This window comes from Peromyscus maniculatus, chromosome 9 (assembly GCF_049852395.1).
Source record: "Peromyscus maniculatus bairdii isolate BWxNUB_F1_BW_parent chromosome 9, HU_Pman_BW_mat_3.1, whole genome shotgun sequence".
In the NCBI taxonomy this organism is placed as follows: domain Eukaryota; kingdom Metazoa; phylum Chordata; class Mammalia; order Rodentia; family Cricetidae; genus Peromyscus; species Peromyscus maniculatus.
In genome coordinates this window covers 35165067-35188194 of record NC_134860.1, presented here as the reverse complement: position 1 = coordinate 35188194, position 23128 = coordinate 35165067, and the positions used below count along the sequence as shown (strand labels likewise).

The window sequence follows — 23128 nt, the reverse complement described above, 5'->3', positions numbered from 1 at the left end:
TGAGCTAAAAATCAATTCTTTCCTCCCTAAGTTACTTTTGGTCAGAGTATTTTTATCACATCAACAGAGACAAAACCAGGCTAGCCAGGATGCTGAACCCAGTAAGAATATCCCAGGCATGGGAGTTCTGCATGGATGCCTGGCAGTCTAGAATAATTAGCATGCCTACCTCATGTACTTGTCCCTACAGGTCTCCAGAAACTTCTCTATTTGGGTGGGGGTGATACGGTCCAACTGGTACAGCACACGAGGCTGGAAGGACAAAGCCAAGTACACAGTCAAGACTAGCTGCATCTGTAAAACACTGTGTCCCACCCGTCTGGAAAGGCTGTACCTCTGTTGTGCCATTATCATTGATGCCATATTTATCTCTGGTTTTCTTGATCTTCTCAGACACCCCTTTAATGAAGGTTTTTATTTCCTGAAAAGATTATAGAACATACATCAATTGTACGATTCTCAATGATTTAGATAGCACAATTATTTTGTAATCCCCAACAATGGACACAGTGTACCATATCTTAGCAACTGTTAAATACACAGCATCAAGGATGCAATATGGGTCTTGGTTCTCTTCCATAGTGCTTGTAAGGACTCTGGGTAAACTAACTCTGCTTAAGATGTGGCTAAGTCTCATTACACAACCTTTTCCCGTGAGTTATCTTAGGCCCTGATCTCAGCCACATGGCTGTGGGAAGGAGCTCAGCATAGCTCTGGGGACTTTATGAGGCTTACACTTTCATACTCAGAGTATGCATGCCTCTACTGTGAAGGCCTCTTTGGAAGCATTATTAATCACTCTGAACATCACTGTCTCTGTCCTATTATTACAGCTTCTCATAGTTCCTTGGGATAGTCAACTCTTCTTTTTCTTTCTTTCTTTTTTTTTTCTTCTTCAAGACAAGGTTTCTCTGTGTTGTCCTGGAACTCACTTTGTAGACCAGGCTGGCCTAGAACACAGAGATCCACCTATCTCTGCCTCCCAGTGCTGTGACTTAAGGCATAGGCCACCAAGCCTTGCTCAACTCTTTGTTTATATTGAGAAGGGATGAGACATGGAGGGTAACCCTGCAGTTCAGACATCTTTCTAGATAGAAATGATTTCATTTAAGAAAGAGCTTTATAAGCCGGGCGGTGGTGGCGCACGCCTTTAATCCCAGCACTCGGGAGGCAGAGCCAGGCGGATCTCTGTGAGTTCGAGGCCAGCCTGGGCTACCAAGTGAGCTCCAGGAAAGGCGCAAAGCTACGCAGAGAAACCCTGTCTCGAAAAACCGGAAAAAAAAAAAAAAAAAAAAAAAAAAGAAAGAGCTTTATTAAATTTTAAGAATTAAAGTCTCAGAAAGGGCTGGAGAGATGGCTTGGCAGTTAAGAACACAGATTACTCTTCCAGAGGATCCAAGTTCAATTCCCAGCACTCACACAGTCAAAAACAAAAGGTAAATCAAAGAAACCTTCAAGGCACACCATAATGAAGGCCCTCAAGAGGAATGGGAAGACAATGCAATGGGTTTCTGATCCGTGATGGAAAGATGCTGCAATCTGAGACACATGGCAGTCACTAGTGACAGATGCTCAGAATGGCTGCAGAAGGAATACGAGAGTGGATGTGGGCTGGTGACAAGGCTCACACAGACCGGCTCTCTAGGTTCTTTCTCCCAACAGGAAGACAAGACATCAATTCTTCATGTTGGCTAGTGAGATACTGCCCAGAACACAATAAAAACCACACTAAGACCATGGCTTACAAAATGCAGTGGGAGGCATTTGACAGACCACGTTCTCACCACCACAGGGCAGAGCCTACCTGCAGGAAGCTGTCTTGGCAGCAGAGGAACTCGTTCTTCTTCATGATGGCCTCAGTGGTCAAGGTGAGCTCGTTCTTACTGAGAGCAGGTTCGCTCTGACATGGAAACACTGCCTGAGTACAGAAAGGACATGGGTTACATATGCCTGGTGAGGGGGAGGGAGAGCACTAGGCAGAGGAATTTACCAGACATAAAACTACTCAGTGAGATTTTAGCAACCTGTGGCTCTCTCTGCTAACAAACTCTAGACTCCACTTTTCATCTGAAAATGAAAACCAGATAAGCTGATACTCTGCCTTTTGTTTGTTTGTCTGAGCCAGTCTAGGTAGCTCAGGTTAGCCTCAAGCTCACTATGGAGTGAAGCTGGCCTTTAACTCCTGATCCTCTTCCCTCTCAAGCCACAGGATTACAGGCATGCACTATCATCCCAGTCAGGAATCCCCATTGTATTTAAAGAGTTCCACTCTAACTGGTTAGTATGGATCTACTATTCCAAACTCAACTCCAGCCCAGAATTGCCTTAAAAATGTACATTGCTGTAGGCAGGCCGCATGGCACACCCTGTAATCTCAGCCATCTGGAAAGCCCAGGCACATAAATCACAAGTTCAAAGCTTGCCTGGCTGCAGAACATATTCAAGACCAGTTTGGGCAGCTGAGCAAGACCTTGCCTGAAAATAAAAAGCAAAAGCATACCAAAAGATCAAGGTGTTGGTGATAGTAGAGTTTTGCCCAGCATACCCTAGGTCCAGACCTCAACTTCTGCACTATAAAAACCATCCAGCCAACTAAACATCTCCAGAGGGGAAGTGTGTCAACACTCCTCATGCTCATGGGATTTCCTCAAAGTGTTAGTGCTTTCTGACCCATTCTCAACTGGTGGCTTCCAACTACTAGAAACAACTGAAAAACCACCTCAGTGGAACCATTTTCTGCTGCTAGAAGATCTGGGTCATAAGGCACTAGACTGAAATCCAGAAGAATCTTGTCCAATTACTATTCAAAAAGATTGGTTTCAACTCATATTCTTGGCTACAGTATATGAAATGAGCCTTCTGTCCAACAACCATTCTTTATAAAGCTTGTCTCTAGTCCACTCCACTAGAAGAGAGGAGCCAGAACCTCTTCCATTGGCATCTGATTTGGACTAAAAATAGACTTAGGAATGAAAACAGACAGAGTAACTAATAGCCGCAAGGTACCAATCTAGTACTGAGGCAGAGATGATTAAGTGGGAAGTGTGGTACTATAAACAGTGTCAATACTGATGTCAAAGCCCCTCAGAAGACTGTACCCCTCAATAGAGTACTGCATCTCACTTTGATGTTGTCTAGAACCCTTTTAAACTCCAGAGGCTCATCTTTGCCCTCCATGGCAGCAGGATCTAAGCCATCTCCTCCGTAGATGAACTGGATGATGTCACCAGTGGAGCTCCGCACTGTCAGATCATACTGGGAGCAGAGGTCTTCCAGGGATTTGACCAGCCTTCTCTACAGGAAGAGAAGGAGACTCAGTTGCCCAGGCTCAGACTGCTTCATAACACACAATTAGACTTGCCATTCAATTTCACAGTTATACGTCATTTGTTTTCTTGTTTGTTTGTTTTCATGGTGCTAGAGATGAACCCAGGGCCTTGTGTGTGCTAGGTAAGCACTCTGTCACCAAGCCCCATCCCCAGCACGAGGTTACAGGTACTGAAATCACATCACAACACTTTATTAGACATCCCTGAAGAGTCCCTCCTTTGCCTGAGAACAGCAGGGCCACCAGTGCCTCACTAGCCTGTGCTGTGAGAGGCAGCTCATGCTCCAACCTCCCGTGTTACCTGTGTCAAGTCTCCCTGCAACAGAAACCTCACCAGCCCCAAGAACTCTGCACACTGCTTTCCTGGGCTGCTTAGCCTTCCCACCCAGGTCCCTATGGTGCAAACTGGTTTTTATACACATTCCCACCAGAGTCCATGCAGACTTCAGTACAGAGAATCAGATGTAAGCCCTCTTTTGGGACAGAGGATGAGGAAGCAGGGCTACAGACTATGAATCAAGGGCAGCAACCATTTCTCAACTATGCTTGGGAAAACCTTCCTCTGCCAGCCAGCAGTGTGACTCTGGCCTAGAGAATGAGACAAATCCTAGAAAACAAACTTGCTCTTGCCAGAAGCCACTGCTTCTAGGTTATCCTGGTGCTCTTGGAAATTCATACTGTACATTTCAACACCCTAAGTCACAGCTCCCCACACCACATTCACAGTTCCTTTTGATAAAGGTAGCACACCTCAAAACCAGAGGGCAATTCCCAGCATGTGTCCACAGCATCAGGGGATAACAAACAAGTACAGACGGGGCATTGTCTGCACAAGGGACTCTGGCCACTATTTTACCCTCTTCACCTTTATCTGGCTCACTGGCTCATCAAATCCTGGTTTGCAGTCTGCAAGGTCCTCACTTCCACAGAGGGACAGACAGGACAAAAAGAAGAATAATAAAGCTTATGGCTCAACAATGTGGCCTGCCACCCTTAACTGGTATCATAAACAGTAAAAAAGATGAACAATTTTGGGGGGCTAGGACTGTGCTCAGCAGTTAATGCACTGGCCTAGCATTAAGGAGGCCCTGAGCTCAATCCCCAGCAACAGAAACACACACTGATTTTCTTGCAACACATAGAGCTACTGATGTATCAGGGAGTGGAAATGATCATAGTCTGGAAAGAAATCCTCTGCTGTGACCTATAGAGAGACACAGAGGGTCAAGTTTTACAGCCACTTGTAAGTGCAGCAAAGAACCCTCCAGCTCAGCCTTGTCACCTAAAGTTGTGATTCCTGGGAGCCATGGAAATGATGAATAAATGAGGCCTAACCAGTGGCAAGGTGAGAGACAGAAACCTCTCAGTAACTAGCAGGCAGTTATCACTCCAACGCCCCAGTCATGTTAGGAAACAGCTAAGGGAGGCTGAATGAGAAGTCCAGGCTACAAGCTCAGCATCCCCCTCTAGGTGACTTAGCCACCTGGTCTCTCTACCTTTCAGAGTGCATAGGATAATCTGAGCTGAGTTACTATTTTGTTTCTTTAGTTCCAGAGCACCAACATGTCTAAATGTTCCCCTTCAACACCAAGAAGGGGGGTAAATCTCAGCTCTTGTACAAAACACACATATATTCAAGGCACACACACACACAGAACAGGCATGGCTTATTCTTACATAGTGCTGTTGCTCTTTTGCCAATGACACTTCCTCAAGTTACCTGCATGTATCCTGTTTCAGCGGTCTTTACAGCAGTGTCTACAAGTCCCTCTCGACCAGCCATTGTGTGGAAAAAAAACTCAGTAGGTGTTAAGCCAGAGTAAAAGCTATTGGCCACAAAACCTTTGGCAGCAGGGAGCTAAAGAGAGGTAGGAAAAAAGAAAATCAAACACGGTTCAAGTTCCAAAATTCTAATATCCATCCACAGAAGAAAATGTCCCCTGGAGGCTACACACATACCCAGCCAGTGGCCCAAACTGGCAGGTGCCCTACGCCCTTGTCTACAGGAGAAATAATTTGGACAGGCCATCTTTGCTAGGGTGTCAGTGCAGGTAAATGGCTCAGAAGAGGAATGTGTGAATTGGAGCTGCTATCCCAGAAGTGTGAAGGAGCTCAGATGGCACCCAACCCACTCCCTGGGCACCCACTGTCTTCAAGACATCCATACTGTGGGCCAGCCCACCCACCTCCAAACCAGATCCACCTGTAGCTAGAGTTACTGAAAATGTAAAACAGACAGTAGTGATGGCGGGCAACTCTGACACCAACAGTCACCGAAGAGGCACTTCACATGGGTGAAGACTGACATGAAGTACAACTCAATGTCACAGCCACACATTCTATGTAAACACCCAGTGAAAATAACCAATGGTTTTAGATCCTGATGAGTCTGTGTTCCTCAGGGGACATTCTAGACAAACAGACCTTCAAGCTTCCACTGCCATTTACCTTTGAATGCTTCTCAAAGTGAGGCAAAGATCTGTTTTCAAAGCCATCTGGAACCCGGGAGCCACTGATGGCTTGCTGTCCCACACAGGCGATCATCTGTGATATGTTAATGAAGGAACCTGGGAACGGGTCAGAAATGGAAAACTGTACTGGAAACAATAACAGAAGCCAGGCAGACCAGAGGGATAAAATAGAATGTGACACAGCACAACCCTTACTCTCACAGCCTAGGAGTCCAAGGGACTGAAGGGCAGAACTACAGTGACAGTTGGAACCAAGGAAAGGGCTCCGGGGCATGTGCAGGTGTGGGGTGGAGGGAAGGCCACTGGAGTCTTTCTGATGACCGTCAGATTGGACTCTGGACATGGGGTCTGCAGAGAGAGGAGGATGGGAAGAAGGAATCTGAATGTGTGTGGAAGAGTGAGGGAGAAGCAAAGGCAGAGCAGGGGAGACCCCAGGTGTGCACAGGAGCAGGAAGTAGAACAATGGGAAAAGGGAGCCAACTTAGAGAGCGGGGATTTTATTTCATAATGAACAAAATGACAGCAATAGAGGCCCCGAGGTTCTGAGTTTGAGCATGGTATTAGGAATCCTAATGCTGTAAGAGTCTGAGTAAATATGAAGTTAAGGAAGTTTGCTACATCTAAGCTAGTGCTATAGCTCAGTGATAGAGCACTTGCCTGAGATGCATGAGGCCCCGGGTTTGATCTTCATGTGAAGGACAAAATTACTCAGGGTCAGAGAACGTGAGCTTGCTTTACCCAGCAGTGCTGCATAAGGGGATGATTTGACCACGGGAGTGGTTACCAGTTGTTTGGAAGGGTCTACACTTAGCTGTTCAGAGTGCTTTGATCTAGCAAAGGGAGGTCTTTTGCCCCGCCCCTTGGCATTGTTACAAAAAGCCCCTTTGAATAAACAGAAAAGGCCTTGGGTATTGACCCAGGTCCTCCCAAAGCTATCCTGTGTTTAGGTTTGCATACTTTCTGCCATGGCGGGGCCCTGGTGAGGGGAGCACAGTCAGCCAGAGTTCTTGTGAGAACAGACTGACAAGCTGAGCAGCAGAGACACCAGACCACAAGAGAGGAGAATGGCAGGCAGCAGCTTGCAGAACAGCATCCCCGAGGGTGAGACCATGATGGAGGTAGTGCTTCAGACCCTGGGGAAACTGCTAGCTGACAGCACACCAGGGTGGGACATCCCCAGAGATGTAGAGAAAGCAGTGGAGGTTTTTGAATCCTCCCTGCAATGAAATGTACAGGGTCTGAGTCCCTAGCAGCCGTGTGCAACAGCAGTGCTCCAGGTTGAATGATGGATACACTGAAACTCACACCAGCCTGCACTCTCAGCAGCAGAGTAAGGTGGAGTTGCCCTAAGGGCAACAATTGGCTCTGCAAGCAGGGCAGCCCCCAGAGGCTTCCTGTCATTTTGAACTTTTCAGACTTAAGAAAGAGAATGGACAGGAGTGATTCAATTACAATAGGACAATTTTGAATTTACTTACACATATAAACTCTATTAACTGTGATGACTCATGAACTGTTTTGTGTATGCATCTATGCTTTATTAACTGTGGTGGTTCACAAATTGTTTTGTGTAAAAATGGTTCTGTTTAGGGGCTGGAGAGATGGCTCAGCAGTTAAGAGCACTGACTGCTCTTCCAGAGGTCATGAGTTCAATTTCCAGCGACCACATGGTATCTTACAACCACCCGTAACAAGATCTAATGCCCTCTTCCGGTCTGCAAGGACACATGCAGGCAGAATACTATATACATAATAAATATACCCTATGTTTTGTTAGCAAGAAATGCAAAATGTTTTATTAAGAAATCACTTTTGAATATTTGCTAGTTTGTAAAAGTGTAAATAGTCCTATTGAGAGTTTGCTTTTGGATGTAAGTTTGTAGGAATTATAATTGTGTATAGTAATATTCATGTTAGAATTACATTAATCTGTTGATATTAATGAACCATGGTTTGGTGAAGCTAAGGGAGTCTTTAGGTTTGGTGCAGTTCCATCAGGAATTTACTATTTATCTGCTGCAGTTACATCAAGAGTTCATTGATTTAAAAAGGGCTTTGTGCATCTGAGGCTGCTATAGACATCCTAGACCCATTCAAAAAGGTCATTCTATCTTTATCATCCTCTACTCCTTTACTAGGAGGTCTAGCAGCCATAAGAGCAGGAGTATTGCTTTAATTATTCCAGCTACTTGCAAGCTCTTAGTGGAAAGCTGATTCAGAGCTGCACAGAGTTAAGCTCTGTACTCTCTCTTGAGATTTATATTACTAAAAAGGGGGAATTTGTGGAGGCCCAAATTACTCAAAGTCAGAAAATCTGAGCTTGCTTTACCCAGCAGGGCTGCATAAGGAAATGATCTGACCATGGACATGGTTACCAGTCCATGTGTTTGGAAGAGTCTACACTTAGCTGTGCAGTGTGCTTTGATCTAGCAAAGGGGTGGTCTTTTGCCCTGCACCTTGGCATTGTTATAAAAAGTTCTTTTGAATAAACAGAAAAGGCCATTGGGTATTGACCCAGGTCCTCCGGAAGCTATCCTGTGTTTTTGTCTTTCTCCTCTTCGCTATCTTTCTATCTAATATTTTCTTATCCCTCTTTACACCTCATGGGAACCCTTGAAAAGGGGGAAGCTGGCCTCCCACATCCTCAGCACCACAAGACAGGAAAAAAGATTGCTATATTGCTAAATCTATTACTAAAATTTCCCAGCTTTCTTTTTAACACCAAATTTGGTCAAAGCATCTTCAAACTCAGGAACCCAGCCACATTACCAAGCAGTTTCTCCAAAAGACTTAAACTACCCCACCCAAATCAAACAAAAGGTCAGATTTCCATGATTTAGAGATAGGCACTTAAAGAAATCAAGAGCCTCTATGAAGTTACAACCACCAAAGACATGTTCCGGAGCCAAGCCCTTGGCAGGGCACACAAACAGCCAACCCTGAGGGCTTAACTCACCTTTGGAGCCACACAGGGCCATGGTGAGGGGGCTGTTGCTCTTGTCCAGCTCTCGGAGGCAGGCACTACCAGCATGGTCCCTGATCACAGACAGCTCCTTCAGGATCAGGGCCTGGGGGGAGGGGCAGGGGAGGGAAGAAAATACAGTCTGTGAGGAGCTAGCCTCTGGCTCTGCAGATCACAAACCTTTAATCTGACATTTATAGAAAATCGAGAACATTTCATCAGGATGTCAGATTTCTAATCAATGAGGTTTCCTGAGCTAAGACAATCAAAAAGTACAAGCTGCACAAAGGCCTTTCTTCTACAAGGGTCTGGAAGAGTGTGAACAGCAAATTACAACAAAATCCTACATCCAATCATATGTACACGTGCCCCTGTAAATGCACAATGCTCATGTGAAGGAGAACTGTTCGCTCTGTTTGTACAGTCTGTCTCTACCTGTTCTCATAAAGCATGCTTTCAATCTGCATGAGCAAAGAATGTGACAAGATGACTCCAGGACACCCTGACCTGTGAGCACAGTCACAATTCACAATTTAAGGTGATGAGCCCTCTAAAAATCATGGTCCTATTGAGGCCTTAATTAATTTTCTAGGTAGGTACAGTGAGAAGCCTCCTCTTACTTTTCTGTCTAAAACTCAGAAGACTGAAAAGGAGCAGACTTCCAGGGGATTAGTACACTCCTGTGAACCCAGCACTCAGGACTCTGACAGGATTGTGAATTAACGTCTATAGGTTACTTAGAGAAAGCCTGTCTCAAAAAACACCCTCACAGAAAGTAAGAATTCATCTTCCCATCTCTCTTTTAGTTACTGTATCGCTAAACTTGCCTGACCTGGTTTTGAACCCTCTTTAGCAAACTATTTATGTTTTGAACAGAAAACAAAACACTGGCTCTGAACTCTCCATCTTTCTGCCTCATCCTCCAGGTGGTTGAGATTATAGGTGTGTGCCACAACACCCAGCTGGGAAGACTTGATGCTTCGAGAGCCTATTTTCCACATTCTAGGGAGGGAAAAGTGCAAGACAGGCTATGGAGAAGGGAGAAGATAGCCAAGTATGGTAACATGTACTTGCAAATCCCAGGACTTGAGGCTGAGGTCAGAAGACATTGAAATTGTGGCCATCCTGAGCTACAGAATGAGACTGTCATGAAACAGAACAAAACAAAGCCCAGTTCCCCAAATCCTGGTCCATTTGCTTTTGAATTTCAGGCTCCTAGAGGAGAAGAACAGATTTTGATGTGGCCAGCTCAGCACTCAGCCAAGTGGTTTCAAACATGAGGAGGCTGTGGTCTGGGTGAGACAATCCAACATGAATATTTCCTAGCCTGCATCCAAGTCATGGTAATGATCAATGTACTTAGCTTTGGTGTGGTGTCTGTGCCAGGAGGGAGGGCTGAGGATCTTAGGGACAGTCAGAGCAGCCCTAGTGAAGCACAGCCCCATGCTGTCAAATGAACAGATACCCATGTTTTTATACCAGAATGTGAATGCTAAAAGAGCAAAGGTCCCACACTGCCAAACAAACAAGAACACATTGCAGGAATGGGACAAAACCGTGTCCCTTCTTGCTTCTCGGCCACCTTTTCTTCATGGCTTTTGGCCCATCCCAAACACACTGTCAGCAGGACAGCTGACCACGCCGATCTGGAGGGCAGCTCACCTCTAGTGTCTCCTCAGCTGTGCAGCCTGGCTGCTGCTGCAGCTTGCCTGTGTTCAGGGCTTCAATATATTCATCGCACTTCTTGTAGCCAGCATTTAGTAGCTCATACTTGGCCTTCAGCAGTCCCTGGCCAGGTGTGACATCACCAATCCCGATGGAGAACCCACGGTTAGCTGAGGAAGAATTGGCAGGCAGAGCAAAAGAGCCATAACCATTAGTGTCAAGCTGTCAGGAAGAGCTCATCCCTGCTGCCTGCCCTCCTCCTCTCAGAAATCACTCTCAAAGAGAAAAGGAGGAAGGCTGGTGTGTAACTCAGTGGAGAGAGAGAGAGAGCACTATGTGAATCTGGGTTTATTTCCCAATAGGAAAAAAAGGCAAATATAAACACCATCTCTGGTAGACTTGGACTAACCTGTGAAGAAGTGGGTGGGTGACTGAGTGTTCAGTCTTAGTTGCACAGGAAAGGAGAGGCCCTTTCAATGTCTTCAAGTAGAGAACCAACAAGTCTGGAGAGGCTTGGAAGTGAGACCACTAGTTTTTAACAGGCAAAGAGATAAATGTACCGGAGACAAGGAGAATGGGTGGAGAGTCTGTGTAAGGAACTGGCTCTGGGCTTTGTTCAGAAGGAAGATGGCAGTTCATGTCCTCAGGGAAGACCCAAGGGTTCTGGATTTGAGAATACCAGTCACAGCTGGACAGGATGACAAGAGCCTGGAGAACCATCTGTGCAATATATGATGGGAGCCCTGGGCTCCCAACCTTGGCCAACTTCCAAGGCTCTATCCCCAGGGTGGGAGACTGAAACTAGAAGAGATGTCTCTGAGGCAATCGAGCCTCCCTAGAGAGAACTGTTATTGCCGGGTGAGTGGGGGCCCTGCAGCGAGAAGGATGGTTCTCAGCCCAAACCAAGGAACCCAGAGGACAACAACTTGCAGCTCTATTTCTAGTCAGTGATTAGTCTCTCACACCAAGGATGAGTGGAGAACCAAGGACAATATGGGTTTTATGCATTTTAGGGCAGTTCTGTTTTTGTTTTTAAATATTTTATTTATTATAGATACAGTGTTCTGCATGTATGCTTGCATGCCAGAAGAGGGCACCAGATCTAATTATAGATGGTTGTGAGCCACCATGTGGTTACTGGGAAATGAACTCAGGACCTCTGATCTCTTAACTTCTCAGCCATCTCTCTTGCCCTTTAGGACAGTTTTTAACATGAAATATGAGACCACAAATACAAAAGGAAAGGAAATGGAAAATTCAGGGAGCAAATATGAAAATACTCAGTAAAACTCCTTCAGAGCAGTCAAAGCCAAATCCAGAGATCAGAGGCAGCTCCAGCCTGGCGTGGCAGTGCACGCCCTTAATCCCAGTGCATAGGAGGCAGAGACAGGCAGATGCCCATGAGCTTGAGGCCAGCCTGGTCTACATACCATTTTTCAGGGCATAGTAGATCCTGTCTTGAAATTATAAACAAATAAAACAAAGGAAGCTGGGAATAATCCCAATGTAGAGAACAGACAAAGCCCCACCTTATCTGCAAATAGTAATCATGGGAAATTTTACCAGAAATCCAAAACTTACCAAAGATAACATTTTATATCAGCAGAAATGATAAAAGACAAAAGGAATGACTAAAGACATAGATTAAATAAAAGAAAGGTAAGAAAAGCAGAATTGATCCCGTAACTGGAAATGCAATTAACACAAGTTCCAAACAAAAAGAAATGCAGATAAAATTATCAAAGAAATAATGAGGAATTTTCCAGAAAGAAGGACACAGCTGCAAGTTTATAGGAGCTGACTGAGTGATTAGCACAAGAAATTAAAAAGCCCACACCAGGGCATCTCTGTGAACTTTTGGGAAAATACAAAATATAAGACTCTATGGCCTCCAGGATGGGAAAAATGGTTCAAAACACTGTGAGACTAGAAATGGCTGCACCCTTTCCATAGTACCCGAGAAGCTACAACAGAATGGAGCAATACTGAGGGACTTCTGAGGGAAAATATTCAGTCTAGAATTTTCCATCCAGGCAAAGAGTTAGTCAAAAACGAGAAGAATCAAAATTTTATGGTTGGCAAGATGGTTCAGTGGATAAAAGTGCTCACCACCAAGCCTGACTACCAGAATCTGATCCCTAAGACTCACCTCCACACTCATGCTGTGGCACTAGTGTACTCATACACTCACTCACTCACACTCTCTCTCTCTCTCTCTCTCTCTCTCTCTCTCTCTCTCTCTCTCTCTCTCTCTCTCTCACACACACACACACACACACACACACACACACACACACCACCAACAACAACAATAAAACTCAATTTTTAGGAAACATGTAGAAATCACTTGATTTATGCCACCCTCAAAGTATGAACAAGTAAAGTATGTAAGTACAGAGGGGCAATACTGAATCATCTGCTTAGGATAATTAAGGGAGGTCCAGAGGCTACAGAGCTTCCCTGGGTACTTGGGAAGCAGCCCACAAAGAGCTTTTTTTTTTTTTTTTTGGGTTTTCGAGACAGGGTTTCTCTGTGTAGCTTTGTGCCTTTCCTGGATCTCGCTCGCTCTGTAGACCAGGCAGGCCTCGAATTCACAGAGATCCATCTGCCTCTGCCTCCTGAGGGCTGGGATTAAAGGCGTGTGCCACCACTGCCCAGCGAGCTTTTATGCAATACACCCATTCACAGACAATAGGAAGGTACCACAGATTCTGAGTAGAAAAAATGAAAATCAAATTCTAAGCAACCAACTTGTCAGTACTGAGTCAAGTCACTGATAAATGCACAAATGACTCAGCATACTTTATCCTGTGTGGGAATGAAAAAGTGAAAGAACACACTGTCAGAAGACACTAAGACTTTGCCTACTGCAGCATTAACATGAAACAGGAAGCTGCTGAGATACTCACATAGGTAGACAGGAGCCAGCCTGGCAAGCCGAGACATGGCATCGGCAGCCTCATTCTGCCCCCAGTCTCGTAGCAAGATGTAGAAGATGTTATTCTTGGATCCCGACCCCAGAGTTCCTTTGTCCATGCTGCCACTCATCAGCTCACTGTTCTGGATCGTAACATCTGGAAGGGTAATACTGACAATGCATTTAAATGAACAATTATCTGGTTGAGAAAAATGAAAATTCCAAGTACACCCAAAGAATTTCTCCTTAAAACTTTGTTTTCTGTTAAGGCAACAACTATGAGGAAAAACAGCGCCCTTCTCAATGCTAGAACTCAGTAGTTCTGACCTTCTGAGAACTCAGTAGCACATCCTGGAGATTCATGGCTAGTCCTAAGGCCCTGCTAGCCATCGATCTGGGGAGACCTAAGGAGCTTTGTGCTAGACAGTAGCCACTGGATGCTGGCTGTGACCTGTCACTCGGGCACTGTTTTAAAGAGACTCAGATGACTCGTATAATCCTCTTTCCATTATAGTCTACTGCATCTTCATGTTAGCAAGACTTCTTCTTTCTGACCAAGTAAAATCAGTTAGAAGAAACAGTTAGTCTTGGGGTGAGGTGTAGCTCTGTGACAGCATCACTCATGAAGGCCTGAGTTCAATCCTCACCATCAAAGTAGCATCAAGCACAACTGAAGTCTCAGCACTTCTGAAGGTGAGGCAGAGGGATCGCTGTTAGTTCCAGGCTAGCCTGGGCTACAGTGTGCGACTTTATCTCCATTAAAAAACAACATAACTATTAGTTGTGTTGTTAGACAATGAACATACTGTCTAAAAGGCATTTATAAAAATAATGATAATAAATTATAAACCTTAAGCCGGGCAGCGATAGTGCACGCCTTTAATCCCAGCACTGGGGAGGCAGGGGCAGGTGGATCTCTATGAGTTCAAGGCCAGCCTGGTCTACAGAGAGAGTTCCGGGCAGGCCCCAACACTACATAGAGAAACCCTGTCTCAAAACAACCAAATAAATAAATAAATAAACAAACCTTAAACAACCTTTGATGCCTACCTGCCCCCTCTCCCCCCAAAAAAAAGACAAATTGCATTAACTGACAAAACCATTAAAAAGGGCCATTCTGAGCACTGCAACTCTGTCCAAATGATTTCTGCCATCTAGAGACTGACAATGAGACTGAGCGCAGCTACACTTTCCTGTGGAAAACTTCCTTCCTTGTAAAACTTCCCTTGTAGGAACAGTGAAGTTGCTCTTAGCCAGTGAAGCTCACTCTAGGCCACCTGCTTGCTCCTCCCACCCCGTCCGTCCCTTTCACTCACAGGACTCCTTCCTTCCCCGTCCCATCCCTTCACTCACAGGAGTCATTGACACAGAGGTCTTCCCCCTTGCCACAGTACTGCTTGCCCTTGGTCCGGAGGTTGGCCCTCACTGGATTGTCATCGCTGGGTCTGAGGATGACACTGAAGATCTGTTTTCCGGTCCACAGGGTGACAGGCTGGAGGAAAGGAGGCAGCAGGTGAGGGCTGGTCTGGTCTCAACATGGTCCACTTCAGTAAAGTAAGAGGGTTCAGTGACTACCTGCGAGCCCAGCACCAGCATGGTCCCTCCATTCCACCAGCCACCCACGTGGACCCCAACACACCTTTAGTATTGTAGGGGGTGGGAGGCGCACTTTAATTTTCTCATCCTTGCCAACAAGTATTGAAGCAATGATTTGGCAAGCCTTGGCTCGATCAAAGAAAGTGTCCTTCAGGGTGAGAAGGTAGGCACCTGATGTAAAAAATCAGTACAAAAAATGTGAATTTAACAAGAAGTTATAGGTTTTTAACACTGTACACAAACTCTTTTTGTTACAAATAAATATTTATGCTTCTTAAAAAAAAAAAAAGCACAAAAAAGAAAAGACCACACAGGGGAATGCACACATTTTCAACCTTCAAGTCAAGTCAGACAGTCCCGAGTAGAATAAAAACAGAGATGCTGACTGTGCCCCCAACTCGACACAGTAAGTCAAGTGGCTTTGTTCATCCACTGCCTCATTTCAGGGCTGTGGCCGAGTCTAGGCCAGATACTAGGCCTAGAAAACCCCTAGTTTCAGGAAGATCAGCCTTGGCTCAGGGCCAGCCCAGATGAAGCCCTACTGAATGCCCCCTACATGCTCTGCCTACAGGAAGCCCTACCAAACTGCCCCCCCCCCCGCCCCGCGCAACTTAGCCTGTATGAAGGCCCACTGAATTCCCTGACTCAGCCTACATGAGGCCCACTGGCCCCCTCACTCTGACTAATGAAACCCCTGTACCCCCACTCAGACTACATATAGCACCCTGTACCCCCACATAGACCACATGAAAACCCCTGGCACCCCTATTCAGACTACATGAATCCCTGTACCCCACTCAGACTACATGAAGCCCCTGTTCCCCACACAGACTACATGAAGCACCCCGTAGCCCCACTCAGACTACATGACCCCCTGTACCCCCACTCAGACTACATGAAGCCCCTGTTCCCCACTCAGACTACATGAAGCCCCTGTTCCCCCACACAGACTACATGAAGCCCCTGTTCCCCCACACAGACTCATGAAGCCTCTGTTCCCCCACACAGACTCATGAAGCCCCTGTTCCCCACACAGACTACATGAAGCCCCTGTTCCCCCACTCAGACTACATGAAGCGTCTGTTCCTCCACACAGACTCATGAAGCCCCTGTTCCCCCACACAGACTACATGAAGCCCCTGTTCCCACACAGACTACATGAAGCCCCTGTTCCCCCACTCAGACTACATGAAGCCCCTGTTCCCCCACTCAGACTACATGAAGCCCCACTCTACCCCCGTCCCCCCTCAGCCTCCATCACAAAAGAAACAACAGACACCTGCCAAGTCTGTGGAGCTCAGTGAGCACACACAGAATCAACCGGTAAAAATACCTCCAGCAACAGGACAGGGCATGGTGGTGCACACCTGTAACCCTGGCCCCTGGGACTGCGGGGCAGGATTCTGAGTGACAGACCAGACCAGCTGAGCCACCCAGGGGCATTCTGTGTCAAACTAAGAGTAGAAAGACTCCTAAGTGCAGATAATAGCATTCAGGCCATCGTCTGAATCACTGTGCCTGGGAAGACAAAGTCTCCTTTCTAGGTAACACTCACCTGTTAGGAAGTCCTGAATGGCAGCAATGAGTGGCTCCCCGTTTCTCGGGGTCACAAGGTTTGCTTTGGTCTGAAAGAGAAACAAGCACAAGTCAGCCACTCTGGCTGGACAATGTAGCCTGAAGGTCTGCATCACATGACTGTAGGCATCACATGACTGCTGAGTTGAGAGGTCTCCACCCCAGGATTCTTACTATCTTGCAATTGCCTTATTGATCAAGAGAAAAGAAAAGTCCCCAGTAGGGGCTCACTCCGTAGCCCAGGTTGGTCTAGAATTCACTATGTAGCCTATGCTGGCCTGGAACTCAAAATGATTCTCCTGCCTCAACTTCTTGAGCACAGGTGTTAACAAGTTTGTAGCCAAGCCCAGCTAAGAACATTCCCTTCTGTGAAAGCTGTATCTCTGAAATCAACCAATTCAACATTTCTCCAAAATGACAGAACTGAGTAACTTCTCTTGTTAAGTTCTAACAGCAATTGAGAGCAAGCAGAAGTTCCTTGTCAGAGCAGAAATCTTCTAATGTTCATGAGAGGCTGTGGAGGTGCTCCTATGAGTCTGTGGGTTTTCTGGGCCTCTTTACATGTCCAAGGTCCTGTCAGGCAAAGACCTTATACTTCCCATTTGTGAGTTATCACAGGGCAATGACGCTACATCTGGAGTGGCCATGACACACTCAGCTAGGTTTAGAGGCCCTCTCAGAGGGAAGACGGCAGGTGGCCTCATGTTAGTAGGGACATGGGGTAGTTTCATGATTTTGTAAATCTGTGTACTCTGGGCCCACATCCATGCTGGGCCTACAGACCTTACTGAGAACTGCTTACTGAGAATTGCTGTCAAAATGTCTCCAATGACACTCAAAGATATGTGTTCAGATGGAACAAGGGACTCTACCACCCCAAGTGTCCAAGCCTGTAGTTTATGGTTGTTATTTTAATCAATGAGATCTTATATCAAAATGGCAGTGGTATGGCTCCTGACAAGCAGAGTTTGACTGATTGAATCCAAATGGTGGCTGTTATTCCCAATAACATTTTAATATTATTTCTAATTACAAAAACAGCACGTGCGTGCTTTTGACTTAAAAAAACAAAACAAAAAAACACCTAACTACAAATATAGACAATCCAAAACCCCACAACTAACCCATGGACTAAGGCCTCCATCAATGAAAGGCTAAAGTACCCCATCAGTGATAGAGGCTCTGGCTAAGTGTGGTGTCTCATGTCTGTTATCCCAGTGCTAGGAGTAGATGCAGGAGGATCACAGTGAGTTCTAGGCTATCCTGGGCTACAGAGCAAGCCCATTTCAACAAGGAACTGTGGAGGCTGGGAGTGTGGTTTAGTTGTCAAAATTAACTGGATTTTATTTACTTATTTACTTTTAGTGGGGCTGGGAATGAAGTAAGGGTTATAGCCACACTCTGTCCCTACAAGTGGTTTTTGTGGGTAGCAATAGGGAATACTTACAACCATACATGGGTGAGCTTATAATGTAGAAATGTAGGCCAGAGGGGAAAAATACTCTAGCCAGATATAGTATAACGTGTGTACTCTTGACCACTAGGGAGACTGAGGCAGGAGGATCACTTGAGCTCATGAGTTCAAGGCCAACATGGGCAACACATCCAGGTCCCAATTAAAATCCACAAGTCCAAAGCTGTACTTGTCAATAGTCAGGGATTACTGAAGCGTGGAGCCCTACACTGTAGACATCCAACAGTGCCATGTGCAGTAGGATGTAGGGGCAGTGTGGATGAAACAACAGGTAGGGACCAACTCCTAAGAGGAGCATGAACGCCCCTATCACAGACCAACTCCTAAGAGGAGCATGAACCCCCTCAGCATAGAACTTCTGCAGCCACAGCAGTCTCAAAAATAATTAGTCTAGTGCCCTTTAAGAGGCCAAAGCGGCACATAATATACTTTGGGAAAGTTTTCATTTACAACATACTGGGCAATCCACTTAGTAGGGCATCTTCCCCCACAATACCCATACTGGCACTGGTGCACAATTTTTTTTTTCTTTCTTTTTTGAGACAGGATCATGTGGTCCATGCTGGCTTTGAACTCATAATGTTCTTGTTTCTGCCTCCAGTGGGCTGGGGCTCACTCTGCAGCTCAGGTTCTTAAGTGCTGATATTAGAGGCATGCAATACACCACCATTCAGGCTATTTGGTTTAGTTTCTTTTTTTGTTAGTTTGTTTGTTTTGAGACAGAGTTTCTCTGTGTAGCTTTGGCTGTATAGGAACTCACTTTGTAGACCAGACTGGCCTCAAACACAGAGATCCATCTGCCTCTGCCTCCAGAGTGCGGGGATTAAAGATGTGTACCACTACCTCCTAGCTAGTTCATAGCTGTTACTCATCAACATATATTCTTCCAAGAGTCCAGTGTAAAGACCAGAAAATGTCATCCCACCCTAAAAAGCACTTGTGAATAACTCACTTTTATGCTACTATTTTCAAGATTGTTCAAAGGCTCAAAGGGAACCATTGAGAAAATGAGACAGAAGAGCACAAGCCTTGTAGCACTTGTGAGAACAGGAAAGCCCGGCTTCTCTGGCATTGGTACCTGCATGGCTTTCATGTGGGCCCTTTTCATAGGCAATAATACCCCAGTACCTACCCCCATGAGAACAAGGGCCTCTGCTTTGGCCTCCTCTGTCTGGGGAAGATGAAGGTTCATTTCATCCCCATCGAAGTCTGCATTGTAGGGGGTGCAGACACATTCATTAAATCTGAAGGTCCGGTGGGGCTTGACCCTGGCCTGTAGAACACCAAAACAAAATATGAGCACCCAAAAGCTTCCTTGTTTCAAGCCATGAGGAAAAAACAAACATTGCCTAGAAAACTAGGCACTTTAAGGAAGTAAACTTCTATTTCTTCTGTTGTGGTTAACACAAATCACTGGTAGATTTAGTCAAGCAAGCCAAATTTAACACACTATGAGGCCACACTGGGGACAATGTGTACAGTCCACACTCAAGTATTAATAAAGTTTCCTACTGAGTCTATAACAGGGGAAGCCACAAGTCGGGAATCCTAAGCCTATCAAGTATGGAACTCGGAAGTCAGTGAGTCTCAACTCCCCAGACTGATAATGAAGGGAAAAGAACCAGCCGTGTGTACTGTCTTTCCTTTGTGAACTGTTCTTCAAGGTGAGCCACTGCCCTAACAGCAGAGGAAATACTTTCATTAAAAGAAGTATGGATGGGGCTGGAGAGATGGTTCAGTGATTAAGAGCACTAACTGCTCTCCCAGAGGACCTGGGTTCAAATCCCAGCACCCACATCACAACTCACACCCATCTGTAACTCCAGTTTCAGGGGAACCATAGCAAAACATCAATGCACGTAATTTTTAAATAATTTTTTAAAAAAGATGCCTGGATAACACATGAGAACAGAAAGAAATTAGAGATTGGGGATCCCTGTATACCCTCAAGTATTTCAATCTTCTCAGCATCAGCAAGTATGGGGTGGCCAGATCACATGAACATTCCTAAACAAGCCAAGAGCAAATAATCTATGCATCAGCCCTGCAAACAGATGAGCCTGAATCTGGTGAGCCTTTAGGCTCATTTCAAGTTCACAGGGATGAAAAGCAGTAGCAGCAGTGAAGCCACATCTGCAGGGGCCCACAGCCCTCAGCATTTTTCCAAGTCATGCTGCCCCTAAGCCTGTGGCACTCAACACTGCAAGAGACCCACTGTGCAAGTCTCTTCAGCATTTTAGGGGCTAAGTTTCCTTTCAAATTTTTTGTTTTTTCAAGTCAAGGTTTCTCTGTTTAACAGTCCTAGCTGTTCTGGAACTTACACCATAGACCAGGCTGGCCTCAAACTCACAGAAATCCACCTGCCTCTGCCTCCCGAGTGCTGGAATCAAAGACATGCACCACCACCACCTGATATTAGTTGCTAAATTAACAGGTAAAAGTAAACCAAATCAATGTTTTGTCTATTTTATATAAAGCTGTGTACACAACATCATGGCATGAATGCAAACACACACTAAATTGAAAGGTTTAAGCAAGTTTTATTGCCGGGCAGTGGTGGCATATGCCTTTAATCCCAGTACTCAGGAGGCAGAGGCAGGAGGTGTTAGTAAAGTGCAAAAGCTCTGGGTTTGGTGTCCCGGGTTTTGGCACCAATGTTAGTAAACCTCGCCCTCTAGGGCTGAACTGTCTCCAGTTCAGCCATCACTGCTGTGCTAAACAGCTTCAGGCGTCCGGGACACCTTCAGGGCAGAGCTCTTATCCTAAGTAGCTCTGAGGTGTTGAACTGTATCCTCACAGTTTCAGTCATCAATTTACTAACAATGGTGCCGAAACCCGGGACACCAAACCCAGAGCTTTTGCAGTTTACTAACAGGAGGCTCTCAGTGAGTTTGAGGCCAGCATGGTCTACAAAGCCAGTTCCAAGACACTCAGGACTGTTACACAGAGAAATCTTGTATTGAAAACAACAACAACAAAAAAAACCCAAACAAGCCGGGCGGTGGTGGCGCACGCCTTTAATCCCAGCACTTGGGAGGCAGAGGCAGGCGGATCTCTGTGAGTTCGAGGCCAGCCTGGGCTACCAAGTGAGTTCCAGGAAAGGCGCAAAGCTACACAGAGAAACCCTGTCTTGAAAAACCAAAAAAAAAAAAAAAAAAAAAAAACCCAAACAAACAAAACAACCTCCTCCCTCACCCCCCCAAAAAAAACAAGTCTTATTTAAACAGAAAGAGAAATAGAAAGTTCAAAGATACAAAACTTTGAGAGTTCCAGCAATTTTAACTTCACTTGTTCAGAATTCAGCTCTGAGTAGACCCTGTAAGTTCCCACTCAGCAGGAACTAAAAGTAGCAAACTCACACTCACCAGATGTGCCATGATGCTCAGTTTGTGCAGCGAGGGCTGCCGGTTAAACAACACCACATCTCCATCTATCAGGTGTCTCTCTACAATGTCGCCGAACTTGAGCTCCTGAGCCATCTTTTCCCGGTTTCCATACTTCAGGAACCTGAGAGTGCAGGATACACACACACACATGGTCTCTGAACCAAGTTCTCTCGACACATTTCTCCCACTCACAATGAAACTGATGTCTATAACACTTAAACTAATCTAAGACACTACAAACTTACTGACTTATTTGAGACAAGATCTTCCCATGTAGCCCAGGCTAACTTGGAGCCTCCTGCATTAGCCTTCCAAATGCTGGGACAACAGACATGTGCCTCCATTTTCTTTTCTTTTTTTTGAGATAGGGTTTCTTTGTACAGCCCTGGCTGTCCTGGAACTCACTCTGTAGACCAGGCTGGCCTTGAGCTCACAGAGATCCACCTGCCTCTGCTTCCTGAGGGCTGGGATTAAAGATGTGGGCCACCAGCACCCAGCAAGACCCTATTTTTAGTAAGAGGGTGCTGGGAACTGGAGGTACAGTTCAGCAGTACACAAGGTATTTGATTAGCATCCTGAAAGCCCTGGATTCAGTCTCCAGATCCAGGAGAGATGGATGTTAAAATATGAAAGCATTTTGTTTTATAATCATAGAAATACAGTAATATTCTTTCTTCTATGGGATACTTAAAACCCTCATGACATAAGCCACTGGTGGTCACCTCACCTGGCTATGCAAGCCAAACTTGGTGAAATGAGCACCAATGAAAGATGCTTAAGAGCCCAGTGACATAGAAAACAAGCTGTTTGTATCTCAAGCGAGTCTGTGTATCTAGGTCTAATAATGTCACATGTAAGAGAACAATACTTCATACATATGCAGTGATCAGAGACAATGACAGACACAGGACTACTCAATTTAAACATCTACATTCTACACGCCAAAATGCCTGTCAGTCTATCTAGAATGCATTCCATGGTTCTGGTGAACAGTATTGTCAGGCAGGTTAATCCCACACAACTGGGAAAGCATTACCTTTTCATCTGCATGTGTCTCTGCTGGATGAAATTGGCTCCTGGGTGAACATCAGGGCCATTTCGAACCAATTTCCTCAAAAAATTGATGTTTGCTTTGTTCACCTACAGGACCATGATAAAAACACAGTAAGACAGTTTCCTGTCTGTAAGCTAGCCAATAATTCACTACATACGTTCTAATGAAAGAGAGCTACCACAGGGCAGCTGTGGCCCCCAGTCATGACTGAAGTTGCAAGAACAGCAAACTGGCAGACAGGAGCCTGGATCTAAAGAGGCTTGGCTAAGTCTTTCTCAGTCTCTAATCTCCCTATGTGTACTGAACTGCACAGTACTGTGAACGCAGTCTCGGGCAACTTCATCTGCCAATTTTCACCAGGCTCTGAGGCTTAAAAGATATGGCAGCAGTACCATGGACTGCTGTCTGCTCCAGCCATGCTCTGTAACTTCTTGGTCAATGGTTTAATGGGAAAGAATTCTTCATTCAAATGAGGACACTTGGAACAGGTTTATGACAAGCATTAATGATCCAGATTGTCTATAAACCTCAGGCATGCAGCTAATCAGCAAGCTTTTATTACCAGGCCCTAGGGTGGTCTAAGTCCCTATATGGAGCTTAGGGTTGGGGGGCACTGTATCCACCATCTTATACTCAGAGTATGAACTGAATGCAGACTGCTGCAGGCTTTCTCACTGTATCCACTAGAGTATGAACTGAA

General features: G+C 45.5%; 1 protein-coding gene across 1 annotated transcript in view; it reads right to left on the bottom strand.

Annotated features, from left to right (window-relative positions):
• Polr3a (RNA polymerase III subunit A) overlaps positions 1 to 23128 on the bottom strand; it is a 43932-nt gene that overhangs the window by 9028 nt on the left and 11776 nt on the right. The window contains exons 9-23 of the mRNA XM_076544578.1: positions 22411 to 22514; positions 21354 to 21495; positions 19121 to 19261; positions 16495 to 16564; positions 14983 to 15110; positions 14697 to 14835; positions 13336 to 13500; positions 10424 to 10596; positions 8756 to 8867; positions 5777 to 5895; positions 5049 to 5186; positions 3124 to 3294; positions 1805 to 1918; positions 335 to 421; positions 170 to 252 (exon numbers count right to left, since the gene is read on the bottom strand). Of these exons, the coding sequence (XP_076400693.1) occupies positions 170 to 252; positions 335 to 421; positions 1805 to 1918; positions 3124 to 3294; positions 5049 to 5186; positions 5777 to 5895; positions 8756 to 8867; positions 10424 to 10596; positions 13336 to 13500; positions 14697 to 14835; positions 14983 to 15110; positions 16495 to 16564; positions 19121 to 19261; positions 21354 to 21495; positions 22411 to 22514 (1886 nt within the window). The remainder of the gene's footprint in view (positions 1 to 169; positions 253 to 334; positions 422 to 1804; positions 1919 to 3123; positions 3295 to 5048; positions 5187 to 5776; positions 5896 to 8755; positions 8868 to 10423; positions 10597 to 13335; positions 13501 to 14696; positions 14836 to 14982; positions 15111 to 16494; positions 16565 to 19120; positions 19262 to 21353; positions 21496 to 22410; positions 22515 to 23128) is intronic.